The 22,914-nt window shown below is 38.7% G+C and overlaps 2 protein-coding genes and 1 pseudogene across 3 annotated transcripts in view; 1 reads left to right on the forward strand and 2 right to left on the reverse strand.

The window, feature by feature from the left end:
- The window catches only part of LOC144644153 (CUE domain-containing protein 2-like), a 36,321-nt gene extending 27,074 nt beyond the window's left edge, over window positions 1-9,247 (reverse strand). The window contains exon 1 of the mRNA XM_078503575.1: window positions 9,210-9,247. Coding sequence (XP_078359701.1) covers window positions 9,210-9,232 — 23 coding nt within the window. The 5' untranslated portion in view covers window positions 9,233-9,247. The remainder of the gene's footprint in view (window positions 1-9,209) is intronic.
- LOC144644145 (uncharacterized) overlaps window positions 1-22,914 on the forward strand; it is an 83,258-nt pseudogene that overhangs the window by 7,475 nt on the left and 52,869 nt on the right. The window lies entirely within an intron of this gene.
- LOC144644158 (uncharacterized) lies at window positions 9,313-11,086 on the reverse strand. Its single transcript, XM_078503585.1, has 2 exons — window positions 10,123-11,086; window positions 9,313-9,491 (listed from the first exon to the last, which is right to left on the reverse strand). The coding sequence occupies exon 1, from the start codon at window positions 10,891-10,893 to the stop codon at window positions 10,348-10,350; it is 546 nt and encodes a 181-aa protein (XP_078359711.1). The 5' UTR covers window positions 10,894-11,086; the 3' UTR covers window positions 9,313-9,491; window positions 10,123-10,347.

Below are 22,914 nucleotides of genomic sequence, written 5' to 3' on the forward strand. Positions count from 1 at the left end.
ATTCAAACAGACTGGCTCCTTTCAAAATCACCTTTGGCCCATGAACCTTCAAGTATTGTTCAACATCACTTTCAATTGCATCAGGAAAGTAGAGGCTTCCTGCTTGCCAGCTGACTTTCAGTGCACGTGGGGAGGGTAGCTGGATAAGCCCACCCTCTAATGCCAACCTTTGTTTCTTCTCATTTTCTTTGGTTGTTTTGCCTTCCTCTGTAGTTGCACATTTCCCAATGCCGAGTTTTGCGGCGCCGAAAACCTTCTCCAACAAGTCCCATTTCTTTACAGAAAGGTTGAAATCTTGATCCCTGAGGAAATTCTTTAATTCGTCGACCTTCCATTAAAGTTCAAATCAACAATGCACAACATTGCAACCTTGGATAATCGCTTACAAGTTCATAAACCAATAAAATTGTGCAGTTCGCTACCATTTAGCAGTAAATCTACTTCAAACAACGCACTTTTACGGCTTCCGATCGCAAGTGGCCGCCATCTTTGAATCACGCAATGAGTTGTGAGATTGATGACGTTTCACGGCTCCCCGCAAAGTTTAAAGCTACACGCGAAGTTTAAAGATGTAAACAAGAAAAAAATGCCAAGTTGTTGCGCTTTTGGGTGTAATTTTTCGACAAAAAACAGGAGTGGCTCAAGTTCAACGCTCCACAGTTTTCCCAGGAATGAAAAATTAAGAAAAAAGTGGATTATTGCTGTCAAGCGAACCACTTTGCCTAAAGATCCGAGATTGGGTTCTCACCATTTTTGTCCTGATGCGTTTGACGACACAGTCCGTCTTCAAGAAAACTTAAATGGCCACTGTCGGTGGAAGAAAAAGTTAGAGGAAGATGCAGTGCCAACAATTTTTTCACACAAGCAGGCAAAAAAAACCACAAGTAATAAGTGAGCAACGTGCAGCTCGACGACAACGACAGCAGCTACACGACTTTTACTACATGGTTCATACTTTGAGATAATTAGTGTTACTAATTTGGGGGGATAAAAAAAACAATGACAATTTCAATACTCACTTTTCAGACAATTAAAGAGGCACTGGCTTCGATTTCTGAAGAAAACGCTCTGTCAAAGAACTCCGATGATATTAAAGTCGAAGCGAAATCATTATTTTTACTATCGAAAGAAGTAACTACGCAAACAGACATGTCCCCATCAGTTGACATTGAAAGATTGCATGTTTTTTTCGGACCAGACTTTTTGGCAGTATTGGTAGTCTTCAGTAGAAATGTTACTATTAGTAAGGGATGAAGGTGGTCATTGCTTGCTCATTTTTAACCAGAAATGGAAAGAGAAACTTCTTAACTGCATTCAGGTCGTATTTTCCTGAGTTAAATCCTATAACGGGAAGTTCTTTCAGGTATTCGACAAGTCTATCCCTTAGTTTCTTCTTTAAGGGATGTTCCTTTTTCTTCGTAGGTTCAGTGCTGGTCACTTCTGGCTTATGTTGAACATAGTCCTCATTCGAATCTTCATCCTCTCTTTCACGATCTAAAGCTCTGTAAAAGGAAGGACCTTGCTCCTCCTCCACTTCATTGTCTAAAAACGCTTGATCTTCTTTTTCAGACTCAATCTCTTCGTCTTCATCATCATCGGTCTCCATAAGATCTGCCTTATCATCGCTACCTTCTTGGATGTTACTCTCTCTGGTCGATTGGTCTGACTGCTGTTTTATTTCTTCTAGTTTTTGGTCAATGGCATCAAATACGCTGGAAAAATCTTACGAGGCAAAAACTTTCTTGACTGATTTCAACTAAGTAATCCACCATCTCTTTGACGAGCTGCTGGGAATCATCATCTGACACAAAGCATTTTGGTTGATCGTACCCTGGGATATTAGAACAAACACTGACGCTAAGTGGAATATGTTTGGCCGTCCAGGTCAGTTTTTCGGTATCGTCAAGACCAGTTTGAGAATTGAACATACACTCAAAGTCGAATGTTGCTCTATAAGGGGAGAATTTCAAGTGGTGGGGAATGGTGAAACCTTCATCTTCTAGAAGCTCGAAGATGGTGGGAGGAGTCTTGTACGCACCACCAGGAAACTTGAAACGAACTTTAGCGTCGCAAGTATTCTCGTGGCGGTTTAGCATGAATCCATCTTTTACAGTATTTCCCACATCGAGAACAAGAGTACGATTTGGAGTACTTTTTCATGTCTGTGATGTAGGAGAAGTGATTCTGATAGAGGTTGAGGTAGAGGGTACTTGAATATTGGCGGAAAGAACGGTAGAGAAGTTCTGCTGAAAGCTTCGGTTTGCTTTGGTCATCATATTCACCATTTCCATCATCATCTTCGTCCAGTTTTGTGGGTTCCAGTGAGTAAACAAGGATATTAACTTCAAAGAGTTGCTCTAGGTCAGAGAGTTCCTTAAATGTAACACCACAGAACTTTTTTATATCTGGTTTAGCTTGTCGATACACCTGGTAATAGTGGTGTGCATCCCTTTCCAGATTCTTCGTGTGGCAGCCATTATGGAGTGCAAGAGCTCGAAAGAAGCACAGGTTGTCGTTGAAAGGTCTTCCAGTTTGACGGTTGCGATCCAAAGCTATTAAACCAGGATTATTTCGTAGGTAACCAGTTCTTGCTCATCCTTCGCTGTTTCCTCTATCAGACCTTCGTAGCAAACATACATACATACACACTCCCACATGCACTTTCACTCCTTCTTTTTTGTTACTAACAGTTTTCTCTGTCCTTTTATTCCCCCCTTTTTTACTCTTAATATTATCTCCCTGGCCCCACAATATACCTTAATCATTTTTAACCGAAATTGCTGCAAAGTTTGCCAATAAAATATAAAACATTTTTGTTTTTAAGCTTTTCTTGCAAACTTTTACCATTTTTAAGTTTCTTTATTTTTGCCCATTATCTTTTGCAAATTTATGCTAATTTATGTTAATTAAATTAATGTTTTCAAAAGTATTATGGGTTGTTTCAGACAAAAAAATTTTTTTCTGGAAGCACATTTCATATCCTTTCAAATGAGGTATGGCTCTTATCTCAATTCTAAATCCCACCTGAGAAATAAAATTAAGGAGGACAGAGGTCAATTTTGACAGTAATTTGATACTTCAGGAATGAGTAAAAAGCATCCTCCTTTCTGATCACACATAGTACATACATACATACATACATACATACATACATACATACATACATACATACATACATACATACATACATACATACATACATACATACATACATACATACATACATACATACATACATACATACATACATACATACATACATACATACATACATACATACATACATACATACATACATACATACATACATACATACATACATACATACATACATACATACATACATACATACATACATACATACATACATACATACATACATACATACATACATACATACATACATACATACATACATACATACATACATACATACATACATACATACATACATACATACATACATATAAAAAATACATACATACATACATACATACAATTTAATTGCGCTCCCTAAAAAGGGCTTTTCAGCAGCAATGTAAAAAAAAAAAAATACAAGTAAACGAAAGTTAATTACAAACTATTTACAATAAAAATTCATAATTAGAAATTAAAAAAAATAAAAATATGTACAATAGTTCTAAGTTAATTTAAAAGTAATTTAGTAAGTCTTGTTTTAAAAATCTTCGTTGAGTCAATAGTCCTTAAGTCCACGGGAAGCGAATTCTAAGTTTTCGCTCCCCGGAAGGCAAATGATCTTTGGCCAGTAGAAATCCGGCAGAGTGGTAACAACACAAAGTGAAAAAAAAAAAACAGACAATAGCAATAATTATCATGTGGAACAAAGGGGCATACTGACCCAGGAACAATAAGCAATGACCTAATTAAGTGCAAATGTACTTGAAAAACAAAGGATGTCGAAAGAAAACCGACTTTAACAAATTGCCTTAAAAGAAACACTGCACTGTTCATGCCTTTTTTTAATTGCCTATCTCCCCTTTAAATAGTGAAAGACCTAGCTAGGAGGGTCTCTTGGAATTTAAAGTTTGATCACACGACAAAACAAGGTTGCCACATTGCCAAAAGGCTAAAATTTAAAAGAGGCTTATGTAAAACATCATGTTTTCTTATCATTTTAAACAAAGGTGGAATTGTTATTAGCTGCTTCAGAAGGTCAATGTGTGGGCAACCACAGGGGGTGTACAAAAAAGAAAAAACGATATACACATAGCGACAAAACAAACCTAAACGGAGCGCAGCGATAGTAAGCGAGAAAAAAACCCTGTAAGCCAAAATTCTAACACAATGATCTAAAACTGTGCAAAGACATATAACAAGGTAAACAGAGAAAAAAAACGAGATAAACACTGCTGTATCCACAGTAGAACAATTTTCTGGAATTGCACTTGGTATTTGTGGTATGGTTGCCCAGCTGCTTGTGGGTGCACTGATTAACCATGCTGAAGATGTTTGACATGCTTTGTTGCCAGAGGATTCTCTTGCTTAAGTGGCTGGATCTGGTGGAGACAAGCCATTGAAGGCACTAACTGCACCAAGAACATAAACGTGCCCAGAAGCGCTCCCACCTCTCCTTTTTATTTCCTTTTTCTCTGTCCTTTAATTTTTTTCTTCTTTACTCTTAATATCATCTCCCTGGCCCCACAATGTACGTAAAAAATCGTCCTGCACCCAAATGGGACTTTCCGATCACACAAAACAAATTGTAAAAAACACACAATAGCGAAATTTACCATGCAGAACAAAGGGGCATACCGACCCGGGAACAATACAGCTATGACCTAGTTAAGTGCAAAATGTACTTAAAAACAAAGGATGTCGAAAGAAAACAGATTTAAAAGAAAAACCGCACTGTTCATAATTTATTTTAAATTATATATCTCCCTTTTAAATGGTGAAAGACCTCACGAAAGGTCGACTCTTGAAATTTAAAGTTTCGTCACACAACAAAACAAGGCTGCCACATTGCCAAAAGGCTAATAATAATTATTCAAAATAGGCTTATGTATAAACATAACGTCTTCTTACCTTTTTATTGAAGGGTGGAATTGTTATCAGTTGCTTCAGAAGGTCAATGTGTGAACAACCACAGAGCCAATTCAAAACAAGGAAAAAACAATATTATATGCATAACAAGAAAACAAACCTGAACGCAGCAATAACGAGGGAGAAAAAATCCCCCAAACCAAAATTCTAACACAATGGCATAAAACTGTGCAAAGAAAATATAACAAGGTAAACGGAGAAAATATAACAAGATGAACACTGCTGTGTTCACAGTAGAACAATTTTCTGGAATATTTCACTTGGTATTTGTGGTATGGTTGCCTCGCTGCTTGTGGGTGCACTGATTAACCATGCTGAAGATGTTTGCCATGCTTTGTTGGACGAGCCAATGAAGGCGCTAACTGCGGTGAGAACATACATGCACCCAAAAGGGCTTCCACTCCTCCTTTTTATTTCCTTTTTCTCTGTCCTTTTATTGTTGTTTTCTTCTTTACTCTTAATATCATCTCCCTGGCCCCACAATATACCTAAAAAATAGCCTGTGTCCAGGAGGGAATTTTGCAAATCAATGGAAGCAAAACACCAGGAATAAGTGAAGAAATTACCTCATTTTCTTCCACTTGTTTTCCCTCTTGGCATAGCTTTCAACAATCAACCAACCTGACATCACCAACCGGGTTGTCTGCTGGCTCAGGACCACGGTCCGAGAGAGGAGGCAAAGCAGGTTCATCCATAACTGAAGAAAATAGAGCAAGCTGAATCACAAGCAAAGAAGGCTGGTGGTGGTGACCTTGAAGAATGGAGTGCAAAGTGTCTTCCCAGGGCAATATTGTCAAACTGTGAGATTTTGCACTGCGCAGCCACATTTTATTTTCGAAAGGCCACAGAAGATCATACTAGATGCCACTAGCCCAGACCCCAGCAGAATGTTATGCATTATCGTGACATGCTCATTATATATGCAGTGAGAATAGTAATACCAATTATTTTAATAAGAAATAAATTGCATTTGTAAGGGTTCCATGGGTTGTTGCTAAAAACTTAGGACAAACTTCTTATGCCAGTCTTAAGCAAGAACAGAAATTAAAATCAAAAGTAAACAAAGCCACACAAACATGCCCGTAGCATAGACCATACATTGCAGGGGTTAAACGGTGAGTTGCTGACGTTAACCATTAGGCTAACATCTCTAATGTTTCTTCTAAAGCTTCCATCCAGTAACTACATGTAGCAGATACTTAATGGTTTTGCCTGTTTAATGGATAAGTGTAAAGGTACGTTTACCTGTGCATGGTTACATATCTCTCCAGACATGCCTCATTTTTTTGCGGTTCCTCTCACTTCTCACAAGTGTACTGCAAAAACCAACTCTTTCCATTCTTGTGGTACTGGTACACATAGATCCTGTTATCAGTACCCTGTTCATCTTCATGTTCTCTATTCCTTCAAGTTGCAAAACAGAAGGAATAGCAACTCTGTTCAAAATGAGCATAACATAGTGACGATAAGATCTGATACACATTGACAATGTTTAGCTCAAGCAACCTCTAAAACACTTCCTTTCACCACTTTATGGACTGGGCATTGGTGGAATATTATGTCAGGAGCGGGTCGTTCCTGTCAACACCATTCATGAACTGGTGTATGATTTGATAAGCTCTGGCTTCCTAGGCATAAAATTATTATCTTCAAAGTCTTGGCAGTGTCATTGCACAAATTTTACCCATTCCTCCCTCAAAGCTCTCCCCCAGGTAATTGGTGCATTGTGACACCCCGAGTAAACATTGAATTGCGGCAACTCTCGTTGTTCAGGCCACCTGTGACGCAGTTTCTTCCCCCTCTTGGCGTAGCTTTCAACAATCAACCAACCTGACGTCACCACCTGAGATCACGTGGTATTTTAGCCGCGCATTTTTCCTGCCAATTTTGGAGCCAAATGCCATACCTTTTATGGGCTGTAAAATTGCCAATTTATTTAATTTTCTTTTCAAACTTTCAGTGTTTTCTTACAAGAGAACTTATAGCAACCTTATTTTTAAAGTAGAGTTAAAGTAATAACTTTTATGTATTTCAATGTTAATTAACTTTTAGTCATAATTAAGAAATACAGTATACAAATGAAATAAATATAAATGCCAAGTACGGTGCTCAAAATTGTCAAAATTTAATTACATTATGCAATTCATGTATTTTTTAGTAAGGTACCAGTAAAAGGGCTACATTTACATCCACCATCATCCACTCTGCTTTGTCAGTTATGGATTAGTCATAATTAACAAATACAGTATACAAATGAAATAAATATAAATGCCTTATGGTGCTCAAAATTGTCAAAAATTTAATTACATTATGCAATTCATGTATTTTTTAGTAAGGTACCAGTAAAAGGGCTACATTTACATCCACCATCATCCACTCTGCTTTGTCAGTTATGGATTAGTCATAATTAACAAATACAGTATACAAATGAAATAAATATAAATGCCTTATGGTGCTCAAAATTGTCAAAAATTTAATTACATTATGCAATTCATGTATTTTTTAGTAAGGTACCAGTAAAAGGGCTACATTTACATCCACCATCATCCACTCTGCTTTGTCAGTTATGGATTAGTCATAATTAACAAATACAGTATACAAATGAAATAAATATAAATGCCTTATGGTGCTCAAAATTGTCAAAAATTTAATTACATTATGCAATTCATGTATTTTTTAGTAAGGTACCAGTAAAAGGGCTACATTTACATCCACCATCATCCACTCTGCTTTGTCAGTTATGGTTGTAGCTTTGGCCTTGTTTACTTGTATAACTGAGTTTTCTAAAGTTAGGGTAAGTGGCTCATCCTGGGATAATAATAATATTTAAGATTTCTATGGCACAAATTTACATGTAAATATGACCAAATGCGCCTTACAAGGTTGTGCATGAAATCTATTACTGTGTCTGCAGTAGAACAATTTACTGGAATTGCACTTGGTATTTGTGGTATGGTTTACCAAGGATCATTTTTCAGGAACACATAGATATCTCTACTTTTGTAGTTAAATGTAAAATACAGTGAAAGTGTCAATAAAAAAAAGCTAGTCAACCTAAAAGCTTTGCTGTGTATGGTAATTTTGAAAACAGTTTTCCTCACACAAGAAAACCTCACAACGTTTACAGTAGTTTGCTGTTTTATGTTTCTGTATTGTTGCATTTGGCTTCTTCTGCTTAGCACACACTTTGCATCTCCCTTTAGCATTTCCTTTTTTGTTCCAGTGCCCCACAAAGTGTTTCCCTTTGAGCCTGTCCAGATCAGCAGCTGGTCTGCCTGGTTTGCCTAATTCGGGCTAGATGGTTTGGGCGTGAAGCAATGGTTGCACCAACAGCTGAGCCAAGTACAGTCTCGGACGTTTATGGGTTATTGGTCCTTTGAACTTCATGATCTGATACACGTTGACAATATTTAGCTCAAGCAACCTCTAAAACACTTCCTTTCACCACTTTATGGACTTGGCATTGGTGGAATATTATGTCAGGAGCGGGTCGTTCCTGTCAACACCATTCATGAACTGGTTGTATGATTTGATAAGCTCTGGCTTCCTAGGCATATTATCTTCAATTGAGTTTCCATTATGTGGAAAGGGCAAATACCATCCTTTTTGTCTATCCATCTCATGACAGTCAAATTTTCATGTTTTATGAAAGTAGATTCTCCCTTCTGGTAAGCTCTGGTGTCTTGGGGCTTCATCTGTTTTATAATTTTGTCTTCATCTGGTTTATATTCAAAACAGGCTTTTGTAAAACATCATGCTCTTTTGTCATTTTATGGAAAGGTGGAATTGTTATAATCTGCTTCAGAAGGTCAATGTCATGTTCTTTTCTTTTGCCATTTTATGGAAAGGTGGAATTGTTATAAGCTGCTTCAGAAGGTCAATGTCATGTTCTTTTGCCATTTTATGGAAAGGTGGAATTGTTATAAGCTGCTTCAGAAGGTCAATGTGCGAACAACCACAGAGGGAAAACAAACAACTAATAAACAGCTGTGCTAAGAAAATATAGCAAAGTAAACAGAGAAAATATAATAACAAAGCAACAGGGACATAGTTTATTTTTTCCAAAGAGGAAGAAGAAGAGAGCAGGAGCTGCAGCTTGTAAAAGCACACTAGTGAGATACATACAAACGTTTACTGTAACACACCTTGTATAGAAGTCTAACAGCATGCCAATCTTCTACTTTACTGAAGAATCCCTCGAGCCTTTTGAACTTTGTGTCTCCGTCACTCCGTGCATCTTAACAGTGGCTTGCCCTTTCGTCAGTAAGCTGGTCACCACCAAAGAACAACCTCTCCAGAATGGTGACCACCTCTTCACCATGAACTTCATGCTTTTCCAAGGGAAGGTACTTGCAGTGAAGCTCATGTAGAATGTCAATCATTTCCTCGTTAATATTTTCATTTTTAAATAGAAGCCCTAGGGGAACCTACAAAAAAAACAATAATAATAATATTTAGACCACATTAAGATTGTTGGTATTTTGGTGACCTTGTTTTGTCTGGCATATCAAAGTTAGGATGTGATTTTTGATTGCAAAAATGTTGAATATTAACATCATAACCGTACATGTTGAAAATTCTTTATAAAGAATGAAATCAAGATTATGCGAAATGGGAAATTACTTTCTCAGTAAGACTACCGTAAGTCAATAAGACTACATGTATACAGATATATCACTCTAAACATGAAATCTTGTTTTAAGAACAGTCCCATAGAATAGGAACTTATTTTCTTATTAAAAAGAATATTATTCTTGACTTTTAGTGGCTGAAGTCCTTCTTAACAGCTCAATCTTAGTTTAGGAACATTTAACTTTCATCCTTTGTCATGATTTGAGAAATTGATCTTAAACACAAGACTTCAGGAATAAGCGTAAATGTCTGGGTAAACAAACAGGGTTTTTTTGTGGCGACAACAGTGAAGAAGCTGATATGTTCTATCTTCTCCCAATATGATCCACATAATAAATAATTGGCAAAAATATTGTGATAAATAAAATTGATATGAAATACATAAAGAGGTTTAGTTGTTTAGTCAATACTTAAATTTTCACTTACCTGCTCAGATTTCTGTTTTATGGTCTCCAAGTATTTGCGAGGAATGTGGTCACTGTGGCGTTTTTAAAAAGAGTTAAGGCTGGGATTTGTCTTGCTACAACCCTAGCTGCAAGTGCAGTCACATCATGGAGGAACTTTTTGTTGTCTTCCAGCGATGGAAGGAAGTCCACATTCTCCATCTCCATAACTTGCTTAATGGGTGCACTGTGCACTGGGAACCATCTCCTAGTCCAGATGGTTTCCAAGTACACAGTTTTGGACAGCATTTAAGTTAAACCAATGGATGCTGTTGTTTTGGTTCATGCTGCTTATGTGTTTAACCTTGACCATAAGGTCAAGGTTGTCGCCAGTGATTTGAAAGGTCGGAGGATGCAATAACAACACCCGCTGTTCAATGTCTTTCAAAGTATTTGAATTAAATGTTCCTCCATTCAATCTTTGTTCTTCATCCACAACAAAGTTAAATCCCTGCTCATCAAAACGTGGGCCCATTCTCAACTTTACACGATCCTTTACAGAATCAACAGAAAGGGAGGCATCAATATCATCCATGATCTGCTGTGGTGTAGTAGCAAATGACAATCCAAGGTCAGCTGTCTGAAGACCTTCAGGTACAACTTCACTTTCTGCCTCCTCCACCACCTCAAATACAGTTGACAGAACTGCCTGTTTCTTGCAACTGTGCTCCAGGTTGCACTTCCATTCATTTACGAGTTCATCATAGTTCTCTCCAAACTCATCAATTTTCTTTAACATTCGCCAATGGCTCATGTAGACTCCCCAGCGGTTACATCTCTTGTACAACTGATTAAAGAAAAACTCATTTACTAATTAAATTTGACTATTAGGAATTCACACTGGTTAGAAAAAGAGGAAATATGTGTAAAGCTAATTATAATTGCACACAGCATCTTAAAAATAGCAAATCACAATTATAAATAATAGTATCTTTCCTCTTGCCTCCCCCCCCCCCCCCCAATAAAAGGGGTGTTTACAAATATGTTTTTACAAAGTTTCCTCCAAATAAATACAATTGGAAAAGTCATGTACCCAAAGATAAATACTGCGATGCTTTAATTGTTTTCAGTGTTTTCTTAAAGTAGAGTTAAAGGTAATAACATTTATGTATTTCAATGTTAATTAGCTTTTAGTCATAATTAACAAATACAGTATACAAATGAAATAAATATAAATGCCTTACGGTGCTCAAAATTGTCAAAAATTTAATTACATTATGTAATTCATGTATTTTTTAGTAAGGTACCAGTAAAAGGGCTACATTTACATCCACCATCATCCACTCTGCTTTGTCAGTTATGGATTAGTCATAATTAACAAATACAGTATACAAATGAAATAAATATAAATGCCTTACGGTGCTCAAAATTGTCCAAAATTGAATTACATTATGTAATTCATGTATTTTTTAGTAAGGTACCCGTAAAAGGGCTACATTTAATACATCCACCATCATCCACTCTGCTTTGTCAGTTATGGATGTAGCTTTGGCCTTGTTTACTTGTATAACTTAGTTTTCTAAAGTTAGGGTAAGTGGCTCATCCTGGGATGGATTTAACCTGTTAAAGTTCTTTGGGAGCAGGTTAGATATTTCCATAAACTCACCACTGAGGATTTCCTTGACAAGTTTGGCCGGCAGGTTGTAATATTTAATAATAATATTTAAGATTTCTATGGCGCAAATTAACATGTAAATATGACCAAATGCGCCTTACAAGGTTGTGCATGAAATCTATTGCTGTGTCTGCAGTAGAACAATTTACTGGATTTGCACTTGGTATTTGTGGTATGGTTTACCAAGGATCATTTTCCAGGAACACACAGATATCTCTACTTTTGTAGTTAAATGTAAAATACAGTGAAAGTGTCAATAAAAAAAAAGCTAGTCAACCTAAAAGCTTTGCTGTGTGTGGTAATTTTGAAAACAGTTTTCCTCACACAAGAAAACCTCACAACATTTACAGTAGTTTGCTGTTTTATGTTTCTGTATTTTTGCATTTGGCTTCTTCTGCTTAGCACACACTTTGCATCTCCCTTTAGCATTTCCTTTTTTGTTCCAGTGCCCCACATAGTGTTTCCCTTTGAGCCTGTCCAGATCAGTAGCTGGTCTGCCTGGTCTGCCTAATTCGGGCTAGATGGTTTGGGCGTGAAGCAATGGTTGCACCAACAGCTGAGCCAAGTCCAGTCTCAGACGTTTATGGGTTATTGGCCCTTTGAACTTCATGATCTGATACACGTTGACAATGTTTAGCTCAAGCAACCTCTAAAACACTTCCTTTCACCACTTTATGGACTTGACATTGGTGGAATATTACTGTATGTCAGGAGCGGGTCCTTCCTGTCAACACCATTCATGAACTGGTTGTATGATTTGATAAGCTCTGGCTTCCTACATTTAGGCATATTATCTTCAATTGAGTTTCCATTATGTGGAAAGGGCAAATACCATCCCTTTTGTCTCTCCATCTCATGACAGTCAAATTTTCATGTTTTATGAAAGTAGATTCTCCCTTCTGGTGTCTTGGGGCTTCATCTGTTTTATATGTCTTCATCTGGTTTATATTCAAAACAGGCTTTTGTAAAACATCATGTTCTTTTGCCATTTTATGGAAAGGTGGAATTGTTAAAAGCTGCTTCAGAAGGTCAATGTCATGTTCTTTTCTTTTGCCATTTTATGGAAAGGTGGAATTGTTATAAGCTGCTTCAGAAGGTCAATGTCATGTTCTTTTGCCATTTTATGGAAAGGTGGAATTGTTATAAGCTGCTTCAGAAGGTCAATATGCGAACAACCACAGAGGGAATACAAACAACTAATAAATAGCTGTGCTAAAAAATAAAGCAAGGTAAACGGAGAAAATATAACAAGATAAACACTGCTGTGTCCACAGTAGAACATTTTTTCTGGAATTGCACTTGGTATTTGTGGTATGGTTGCCCCACTGCTTGTGGGTGCACTGATTAATCGTGCTGAAGATGTTTGCCATGCTTTGTTGCCAGAGGATTCTCTTGCTTAAGTGGCTGGAGCAGGAGCTGGTGGAGATGAGCCATTGAAGGCGCTAACTGCACCGAGAACATACACTCGCCAAAAAGCAATTCCACTCCTCCTTTGTGTTTCCTTTTTCTCTGTCCTTTATTTTTTTTCTTCTTTACTCTTAATATCATCTCCCTGGCCACACAATATGTTGTGTATTAAGGGTTCAAAGTACTACTTTAGAGTACACAGTGAAAACAGGCCAAGGTGCTTACACAACTGCTTTATTAGAACTGAATCAACTAATCTATGTACAATGATATAATGGTATAATCACGTGACTGCGGTTAAGGTGTGCTAACCGATGATTACAGATTATCTCATAGCTAAGGTATTTATCTAAAATAGGAACAAACTCTACATTCCCCCACACTTATTCTAAAGGTGTGTAATTAACTAATTTAATCATTTTGTATCAAATCCTAAGCGTTGCAGAGCTTTGCGCTGTCGAGTTGGATAGCGTGGTTGAGGTTGAGATTGCGCTATCGCGGTTGCGTGCGTTGCCGCATTGCTGCGACTTTCGCTACTTATAATTTCGCTTGGCTCTGGCGTGGCGTTTTTCGCGGTTTCTATTTGCGGAGGCGCTACCGGTTGGATGTCAACGACATCCTGAGTGATTGCATCATTTGAAGGTGTCACGCTAACTTCTGTAGTGCCATTTAGGCTGTCTTCATGTTTTTGGTGCATCTGGTCAATGTGGCGTTTCCAAAGTTGATCTCCGACTAAAACTTTATAGGAGACAGGACCAGTCTGCTCCGTTATGACACCACCAAGCCATTTCGGCTCTCCACGGAAGTTCTGCACCAGAACTTGTTCCCCGAGTGTAAATTCTCTCTCTTTGCTGACCTTGTCGTGTCTGGCTTTCTGATCGGTTTGCCTGTCAAAGACTTTAGACCGAGATCAGGACGCATTAAATCTAACCTCGTCCTCAATCGACGATTAAAGAATAACTCAGCTGGTGTTTGACCTGTTGTGCTGTTTGGGGTTGTTCGATAACTGAACAGAAATCGCGCTAAACTCTGCTTAATCGATTTGCTCCCCTCAGCCTTAAAAAATTGCTTAAACGTTTGAACAAAACGCTCTGCTTGGCCGTTAGATCGCGTGTGATAGGGGGCAACAAGCGTATGTTTGATGCCATTCGCTTGCGTGAATTTACGAAACTCGTCTGAAGTGAACTGCGCACCGTTGTCACTCACGAGTTGCTGTGGAATGCCATACCGAGAAAACATGTCGCGAAGTTTCTCGATTGTCGCTGCACTGGTAATGCTAGGCATTATTTCTACTTCAAACCATTTTGAGTGACTATCGACGACGATCAGGAACATCTTTCCCATGAATGGACCTGCAAAGTCGATGTGTACTCGCTGCCAAGGCATCTTTGGCCAATCCCACGGGTGTAAGGGTGCTTAGGCTGCATGAATTTGCATTTGCTAAGCTTCAACCTCAAGCCAGCGCTTTCCAGCCTCTCTAGAACCTCATTACAGCAAGGCGCCCAAAAGTGTGACCACTTTTAATTTATTCACATTCTTTCGTGCAGATTTAATCCAATCAAAAGCCGTGGATAGTTTGCAGTTGACTTCTGATTGGATTAAATCTGCACGAAAGAATGTGAATAAATTAAAAGTGGTCACACGTTTGGGCGCCTTGCTGTAAGATGATATAAATGATCTTGGTCATTTTTCCCCGATATTAAAATGTCGTCTACTCTACAAACAACCATTGGTATACCCTGGAGTACTTGCTCAATTTTTGATTGAAAAATAGCTGATGCGGAGGATACCCCAAAAGGTAAACGAGTGGGCCTATACAAACCCTTATGAGTATTTATGGTTACATATTCTCTAGAATCGTCATCTAAAAGAATTTGTTGATAAGCTCTAGACAAATCTAGCTTACTGTATTTCTCACCCCCACTTAAAGTTACAAACAATTCTTCGGGGTTTGGCAACGGGTGCTGGTCAACATCCAAAACGGAATTGACGGTAACTTTATAATCCCCACAAACTCTAATTGAATTATCAGGTTTAACCACAGGAACTATCGGTGCCGCCCACTCTGAGTAGCGCACCTTTTCAATCACTCCCATACTTTCTAAGCGATCTAATTCTTGCTCAATGGCTCCCTTTAAAGCATACGGTACTGGGCGCGGTTTGAAAAACTTCGGTTTTGATTCGGACTTGACGAATAATTTAGCCTTAACGCCTTGCATAGTACCTAATTCATCCTTAAATACTGATTGATGTCTAGTTAACACATTATCTAGGTCACTACTTATCTTCTTAATTGACCCCCAGTTCAACTTAATGTTCCTTAGCCAGTTCCTTCCAAACAGGCTTGGTCCTTGTCCTTTTATGACTTGGAGTGGTAAATTGGCGGTCTGGCCTTGATAGGTAACTTCGACTCGTGCTTGTCCAAGGATTTCGAGGGCTTCTCCAGTGTAGGTCCTCAACTTCATTTTAGATTCCTCCAGTGGAATTTTCGGGAAATTCTTTTTCCAGGCCTCCTCGGACATGATTGAAACGGAAGCACCAGTGTCCAATTCCATTGAAAATTGTTCACCATTTACTTTTACGGGAACTTTGATGGATGGTTCAGGCTTTTCCTGGTGGATCTGAAATAATTTGAACTCGCCATTCGGTTCTTTCAGAGCAGCGGCGTCTTCCACATACCGAACTGATCGGCTTCCCCGATCTGGACGTGATCCATGGGCGTAACTGCCTGACGACCCAGGTGGATCCTTCTTGCACACTTTGGTGATGTGCCCCTTTGATTTGCACTTCCGACAGAACTCATCTTTAAATCGGCATTTTTGCGGGACGTGGTTCTCGCCACAACGGAAACACGGCTTTCTTGGCTTGGGCATCTTGGGCGGATGCGGTGGTTTCACATAATGTAAGTTACCTTCTGCGGGCGAATTCCTGAAGTTGTTTGCTTGTTTATCAGCAACTTCCATTGCCAACGCAATTTCTACTGGTTCTTTCCATGTGAGCTTTTTCTCTGACAAAAGCCTTTTCTGAATTTGTTTGCTCCTTAGACCACAGACGAATCGGTCTCTTAGGGCTTCTTGTAAGAATGTGCCAAAGGCACAATGTTCAGAACACTTCTTCAGGGCTGCACTGTACGCCGCCACACCTTCCCCCTCGTGTTGTTCACGCTTGTGGAAGTGGAAACGTTCGGCGATCACGATAGGCTTTGGCTCGTAGTGATCTCGTAAGATTTTCACCAAATCTTCATATTTGACTACCGTTCCAAGAGTGGCCATCCTCGTCGCCAGTTGTTGTGTATTAAGGGTTCGAAGTACTACTTTAGAGTACGCAGTGAAAACAGGCCAAGGTGCTTACACAACTGCTTTATTAGAACTGAATCAACTAATTTATGTACAATGATATAATGGTATAATCACGTGACTGCAGTTAAGGTGTGCTAACCGATGATTACAGATTATATCATAGCTAAGGTATTTATCTAAAATAGGAACAAACACTACACAATATACTTAAATATCATCCTGCACCCAAAAGGGGGCTTTCCGATCGCACAAAACAAAGTGTAAAAATCAGACAATAGCGAAAATTACCATGGTGAACAAAGAAGAAGACTGATCCAGGAACAATAAGCAACGACCTAGTTAAGTGCAAATGTACTTAAAACAGGATGTCAAAAGAAAAGAGACGCATCTTCCTGGATTTAGCCCACACTTTATCATAATGTTGACTGATGTGTGGGAACCATCATTAAAGCCACTTACAGCCATGGCACACGCTGTCTCCACAGTTGTAAGGCCAGCAAAGCTTTCTTTCGGGCTCAAGCTCCAAACTACGGAGTTCAAAGACTCATTCTGATATGGGTAGCTCCTTCAAAACAACGTTCCAACAGTTCATCAGCTGACAGAGCCTTAAATGTTGGCTTTATGACCTCATCAACAGCTGGTGTTAATGGAGGCTTGTGTTTGTAATCATTGGACTCTATTGCTTGGTCACGCTGCCAACCACACCAAGAAGTTTCTCCTTCAGGGCAGTACTGGTGCTGTGGGTATCCTCAGATGATGCTGAATGATATAAAATAACCCATATTGCTCTCTACATCTCTTCCTTGTTTTCGTTTTTTGTTGCTTCTGATGGCTTTCCATAGTACTTCTGAAATAGGTCAATTTGCTTGTCTGTCAAGTGATCTTTGCCACCGAGAGTCTTCCCGTCAGGAAGCTTCCTTCCCCTGTACGCATTGTTTAGATTTTTTAGCCGCCGACCCATCCTTTTCTGGACATGACCGACAGTCCTCTTTCACAATAGAAATGTCATTTGGTTGTGCACGTCAACAGAGATTGTGGTGAAACGAACAACTTTTCAACATCCAATCAGATTCAGATGCCTTTGTGACGGTTTTTTCAGTAGCGAGAGGTCCCGATCTCTGGCGCAGACCAGAAGGATTGCGGCCTCTGGGGACGAGATTGAGTGTCTAGCATTTGCACCCTTTAAAGAAAGTTTATTTGCGTGTAAACAACATTTGTTGCAATGGAAACTGAATAACAACGTTGGGAAATTGTTAAAAAATACCCTTCTTTATTGTTTAATGAACATCTACAGATGAAATTTACTTTTTTCAAAATTTCACACTTTTTTAACAAAATTAAGTTTAAAAGTAATAACGTTTATGTATTTCAATCTTAATCAGCTGTTAGTCATAATTAGCAATTACAGTATACAAATAAAATAAATATGCCTTAAGGTGCTCAAAATTGTGAAAGATTTAATTACATTATGTAATACATGTATTCTTCAATGAGGTACCAGTATTAGGCCTACATTTCCATCCACCATCATCCACTCTGCAATGTCAGTTATTGATGTAGCTTTGGCCTTGTTTACTTGTATAACTGCGTTTTCTAAAGTCAGGGTCAGTGGCTCATCCTGGGATGGATTTAACCTGTAAAAGTTCTTTGGGAGCAGGTTAGATAGTTTCATGAACTCGCCACTGAGGATTTCCTTGACAAGTTTGGCCAGCAGCTTGCAATTGGGCATGGAATCTATTGCTGTGTCCGCAGTAGAACAATTCTCTGGAATTGCACTTGGTATTTGTGGTATGGTAGTGCCCCAGCTGCTTGCGGGTGCACTGATTATCCCCTCTCTCCTCTGCAGAGGCTCCTCAGAGAGGTTTTCGGTGGGGAGAGTCCGCTGTAGGAAAAGAGTGCAGGCGAAATAAAACGGCGAGGGCGGCCGCGGGAGCCTCTGCCAGATGTCACACCCAATATGGCCGCCATCCGGGGGAGGTAACCTTTCTATTAGTGTTCCTCACCGGGGGTGGTGTATATGTTACTATCATATGTCAGTAAAATGACTGCTAATATCATGTCTAGAATCGGTTCTGAAGTTAATTGCGCGATGCACGACAAGCAGAGTCAACAAGAACGCATTCAGATGCCGGCGTGGAAATGTGGAAATGTTTTAATTTGCACAAAGATTGTAGTTTTATTAAATCTGTTTTGTTGTGTGGCGAACAACAAATTCAACAAGCAAAGGATTCGTTTTGGAAACTTCTGGCAGCTGAAACTTCTATAAACGGATTAATTCTTTCCTGAAAGAGAAGAGAACAAGTAGGTTTGTTTTGAAGAATGTTAAATTCAGATACGTATAAAGAGATTCTCAGGTGGGTATTCGATTGCGAAGTTTCAACATCAATTCTTTGCCGTACCAACTAATTAAACCGATCGAAATATAAGCTTAAATTCTGTTTCTCCGTAAACAGCTGCTTAAACTTGTGTAGAAACTATGCACACACTCACCTCACTCGCATTTGTCTGTACGAAATAATGCTTGCTTTGTGGTTGTTGTGTTACTCGATCAAACGATCAAAGACATTAAACTGGTAAATATTTAAAGCGAACTGCAACATGTAGGAAATTAAATACGAAAGGCACGAAACACAAGAAATACAAGAAGTATATTTACCATCAACAGATATCTCCTCGAGTGGGAAGTCAAGCTATTTGAAGTTTTTCCCAACTCACACTTGACCTCCATAGAACAACAAACTTCCCACACGACTCCCCACAAGTTTCAGGGGGGACTTCGGATACAAAGATTTTTGCTTTTCTTCAGAAAAAATGAAAACTTTTCGGAGAAATAACGATCCCTACTTGAAGAAACAAACTTTCCGCTGATTTTTGCCAAGTTTCAATCTGCCAAAGTCGGCGAGGGCTTAGAAATTCATCAACGTACCAGAAAACGACTGGATGTTCGAGAAAACGACAAGCTTCTGGCAGAGGTTCCCCACGAAGTGGATCTCGATCTTTTGCGCCTGCACTCACCTTGCCCAGCGGAATTTTACAACGAACGCCCCATCGGGAACCTCTGCGGAGGAGAGAGGATTATCCCTGCTGAAGATGTTTGCTTCTCTTCCTTGGGTGACTGGAGCAGGAGCTAATGGAGACGAGTCATTGAAAGCGCTAACTACGGCTTGAGCAAAATCACTTCAATATATAAAATAACCTCTCAAAACAGTGAAGGAATATTTAAATAACACACTAAATTCAAAAGAAGGTACGGATTGCCAAAAGCCACAAAGATTGAAGCAGATTGCGATATGGGTTTTTGAAATGTGGTCCGGCGAACAGAAACATTATCGTGTCCCTTTGAGCCTGTCCAGGTCAGCAGCTGTTCTGCCTGGTCCACATAATTTGGGCCAGATGGTTCAAGCCCCAAGTAATGGTTGCACAATCAGATGAGCCAAGTCCAATCCCAGACGTTTCTGGGTTATTGGCCCTTTGAACTTCATGATCTGATACACGTTGACAATGCTCAACTCAAGCAAACTCAAAAACACTTTCTTCCGCCACTTTATAGACTCGAACGTTTATGGAATAATAGGTTAGGAGTGGGTCATTCCTGTCAATATCATTCATGAACTGCTTTTATGAAAGGGCAAATACATCCCTTTTGTCTATCCACCTCATGACAGACAAATTTTCATGTTTCATGAAAGTAGATTCTCCCTTCTGGTAAGCTCTGGTGTCTTGGGCCTTCATCTGTTTTGGCATGCCCTTGCATTCTTGTCTAAGCAAGCACTGAGAAAGGCTAAGATGGTTTAAGCTATATATTCACAATATAGTTACTTTACCACAGCAACATCTACAGCAAAAAATCTCGATGATTTGGTAAGTGCAGAATGCAATATGGAACAATTGAAAGTATGATGTTTTATATATGTTCGTGTTTATTTGCTTTACTTTACTTTCGGAAAAACTGTTCACAGGCTACTTGTATTCTTTCCTAGGTGTTCCTTACGTTAATCTTTGCAAACGTAACACGACACTTTTGTTCGTTTGTAACAAAATACTTTTGTTTTCCTTGAAAATGCCGTAACATGAAACTCTTGTTTTTTGTTTGTTTTACGGCGACATCGATGACATTTGTTTAATTTAATTAAGTTACGGTTTAAACTGCACGAAAGACGATTCTCAAAACTAAAGAACAAATCTAATCAAAAAACATCTTTTTCGAAAGGGTTTTTAAAACGCAGTACAGCTAGGATATTTGTTTCCTGGTTATCAGGTGTTCACGCCGAAAATCCCGGTGCAAGTTTTTGCATACCTAATTACGATTTACGAAAGCGCTGTGAACACGTCACACGCTCACTCAAGCATGAAGCCGAGAAGCACGTAGTGTGAAGATTTCTTTCAAGAAATGTCGGAACCGTCACGAAAGCATGTTCAAACACTAAAGCGGCAGAGGTTTTACAAAATAAAACGGAGGTTAGTTCAACCGATGGAGAACAAATAAAAGGAAAGGAAGTGACGGATGTAACATGATATTGTTGTTTTTTTCTCGCAGATCGCTGTGATGCCTTTTAAGTCTAATTAAATTAACGCCACGGATTCTACAGGAATTCAACCGCATTGAAAAGCACACCACGTTAGGCTTTAATACAAAATTTCTAAACACGTCACTGTTATTTTAATTTTCGATAGCTTGAATTTCAGTTTGTTATTGAAACAGCAAACGAGATACTTTTGTTTTTGTCAAAAACATGTAACATACTTTTGTTTTTGTCGAAAACGGATGTAACATGATGATATGGTAACGTGATTTATTTTCTGCAAAGAAGGCGACATTGATTATAACACAGATGTTATCAGGTTATCAATTAATTATGAGATGCTAGATCTCCTTTTCTAAGAAAACAGCATTGCCATATCAAGAATTATTTCACATGATCTGCTATGACGCCTTACTGTCTAATTCAATTAATTTGTGGTTTTAACTTGGGGCCACGGAGTCTACACGAATCCTTCTGCAGAAGAAAAACGCAATGTTCGTGATGAAGACTGATCTGCGCATGCGTTTAGCACAAAGTATTTTTTTCCAGAAAGAATTGTACCACAAGGAGAGCATAGTGCTTTCTGAAACAAATATATACCTTGAGTTCTTCAATTGTAAGTATCGTAATGGACTCCCCCGATTTACCAAGGGCACACGGTCAGGTGCTCTCCATCCCCTCCCCCCTTTACAGAAATAATTAATTAATTGATATTAATTAATTAATTGGTGATTAAAAGTTTACACCGCGTTAGCGGTTTAGTGGCTTAGTGGTTTAGTGGTTTAGTGGTTTAGTGGTTTAGGGGTTTAGCAAACGTCAACCCACCAAACCATCACAATAGTGCATTCTGCACTAATAAAAGAACCTTGCACTTTCGAGCTCTTTAATAGTCTCCTTCTGACTAGCCACTTTCTCTTGCAATTTGGACACATTTAACCTCAACCTGTCATAATTTGACTCGCTGTTAATTGTGGCATTTTGATTGGTACCTGGTACAACCTCTATAGCTTTTGACAATTGAAACAGGTGTGCATGTGCTTCCAACAGAAGTACATGTAATTTTAAACGTTGAAATAGGTGTGGTTTCAATTGAGGTAGTGGCAAAACAAGTGGTCATCGCAAAGGAAGCTGCTAATGGTGTGCATATCTCATCACTAAGTTGTGGCTTAACATCTTTTTGTTCCACATCTGGTGGAGGCATGAAGGGTTTTTTTTTCTCACACTCTGGAGATGGTGGTGGTGGGGCACTGGTAGTGCTCTTCATATATGAAGCTGCTGACGTTGTGACCGTGCTCTTTTCTTTTTTGGTAGGTTTGCTTCTTCAGAGAGTGCATCACGTTTCAGCTAAAATACAGACAATGGATATTTTACAGATTATGTCAATTTCAAATAATTTAGGAAGTAACACGATTTTGAAAATTCTTGTATAAAATGCACAACTGCATAGTACATGACTTGTATCACAGCATTGAATGTAAGCTGATGACAAACAAAGAAGACTTTTAGCTGCATGTAGGTGCAATTCACTAGAACTATTATTATTGTTATTGGTGAAGTCAAAAGAGATTGCACGTTCTTTTCTTCAGGATAAAAATAAATCACCAAAACATATTATTTTAATGCAGCTTTACCAAAACTACGAGAAAAGATAAACCTAAAGCCATAGACAAAGTTTCAAATTTAGCTTCTACATGTATAATAACACATCTAAAGCTCATTGATTTTACTGCCCAAGAGGGCGAATGGATTGAAATAGCAAAAACATTTAGAATGTTCTCAAACAATGAAAGAACCATAATAAGACCTTGAAATTAAACTGAGACCTGGGACTGAATCCCTCGTTGGCACAGGCTCCTTCTTAAGAAAGGCTTTCATCTTTAGCCCCTGGGCTTCCAAACTTCTGAGAATTCATTGGCTTCCCACGTAGCACA

This window comes from Oculina patagonica, chromosome 2 (assembly GCF_052425735.1).
Source record: "Oculina patagonica isolate OP01 chromosome 2, crgOcupat, whole genome shotgun sequence".
Lineage (NCBI taxonomy): Eukaryota > Metazoa > Cnidaria > Anthozoa > Scleractinia > Oculinidae > Oculina > Oculina patagonica.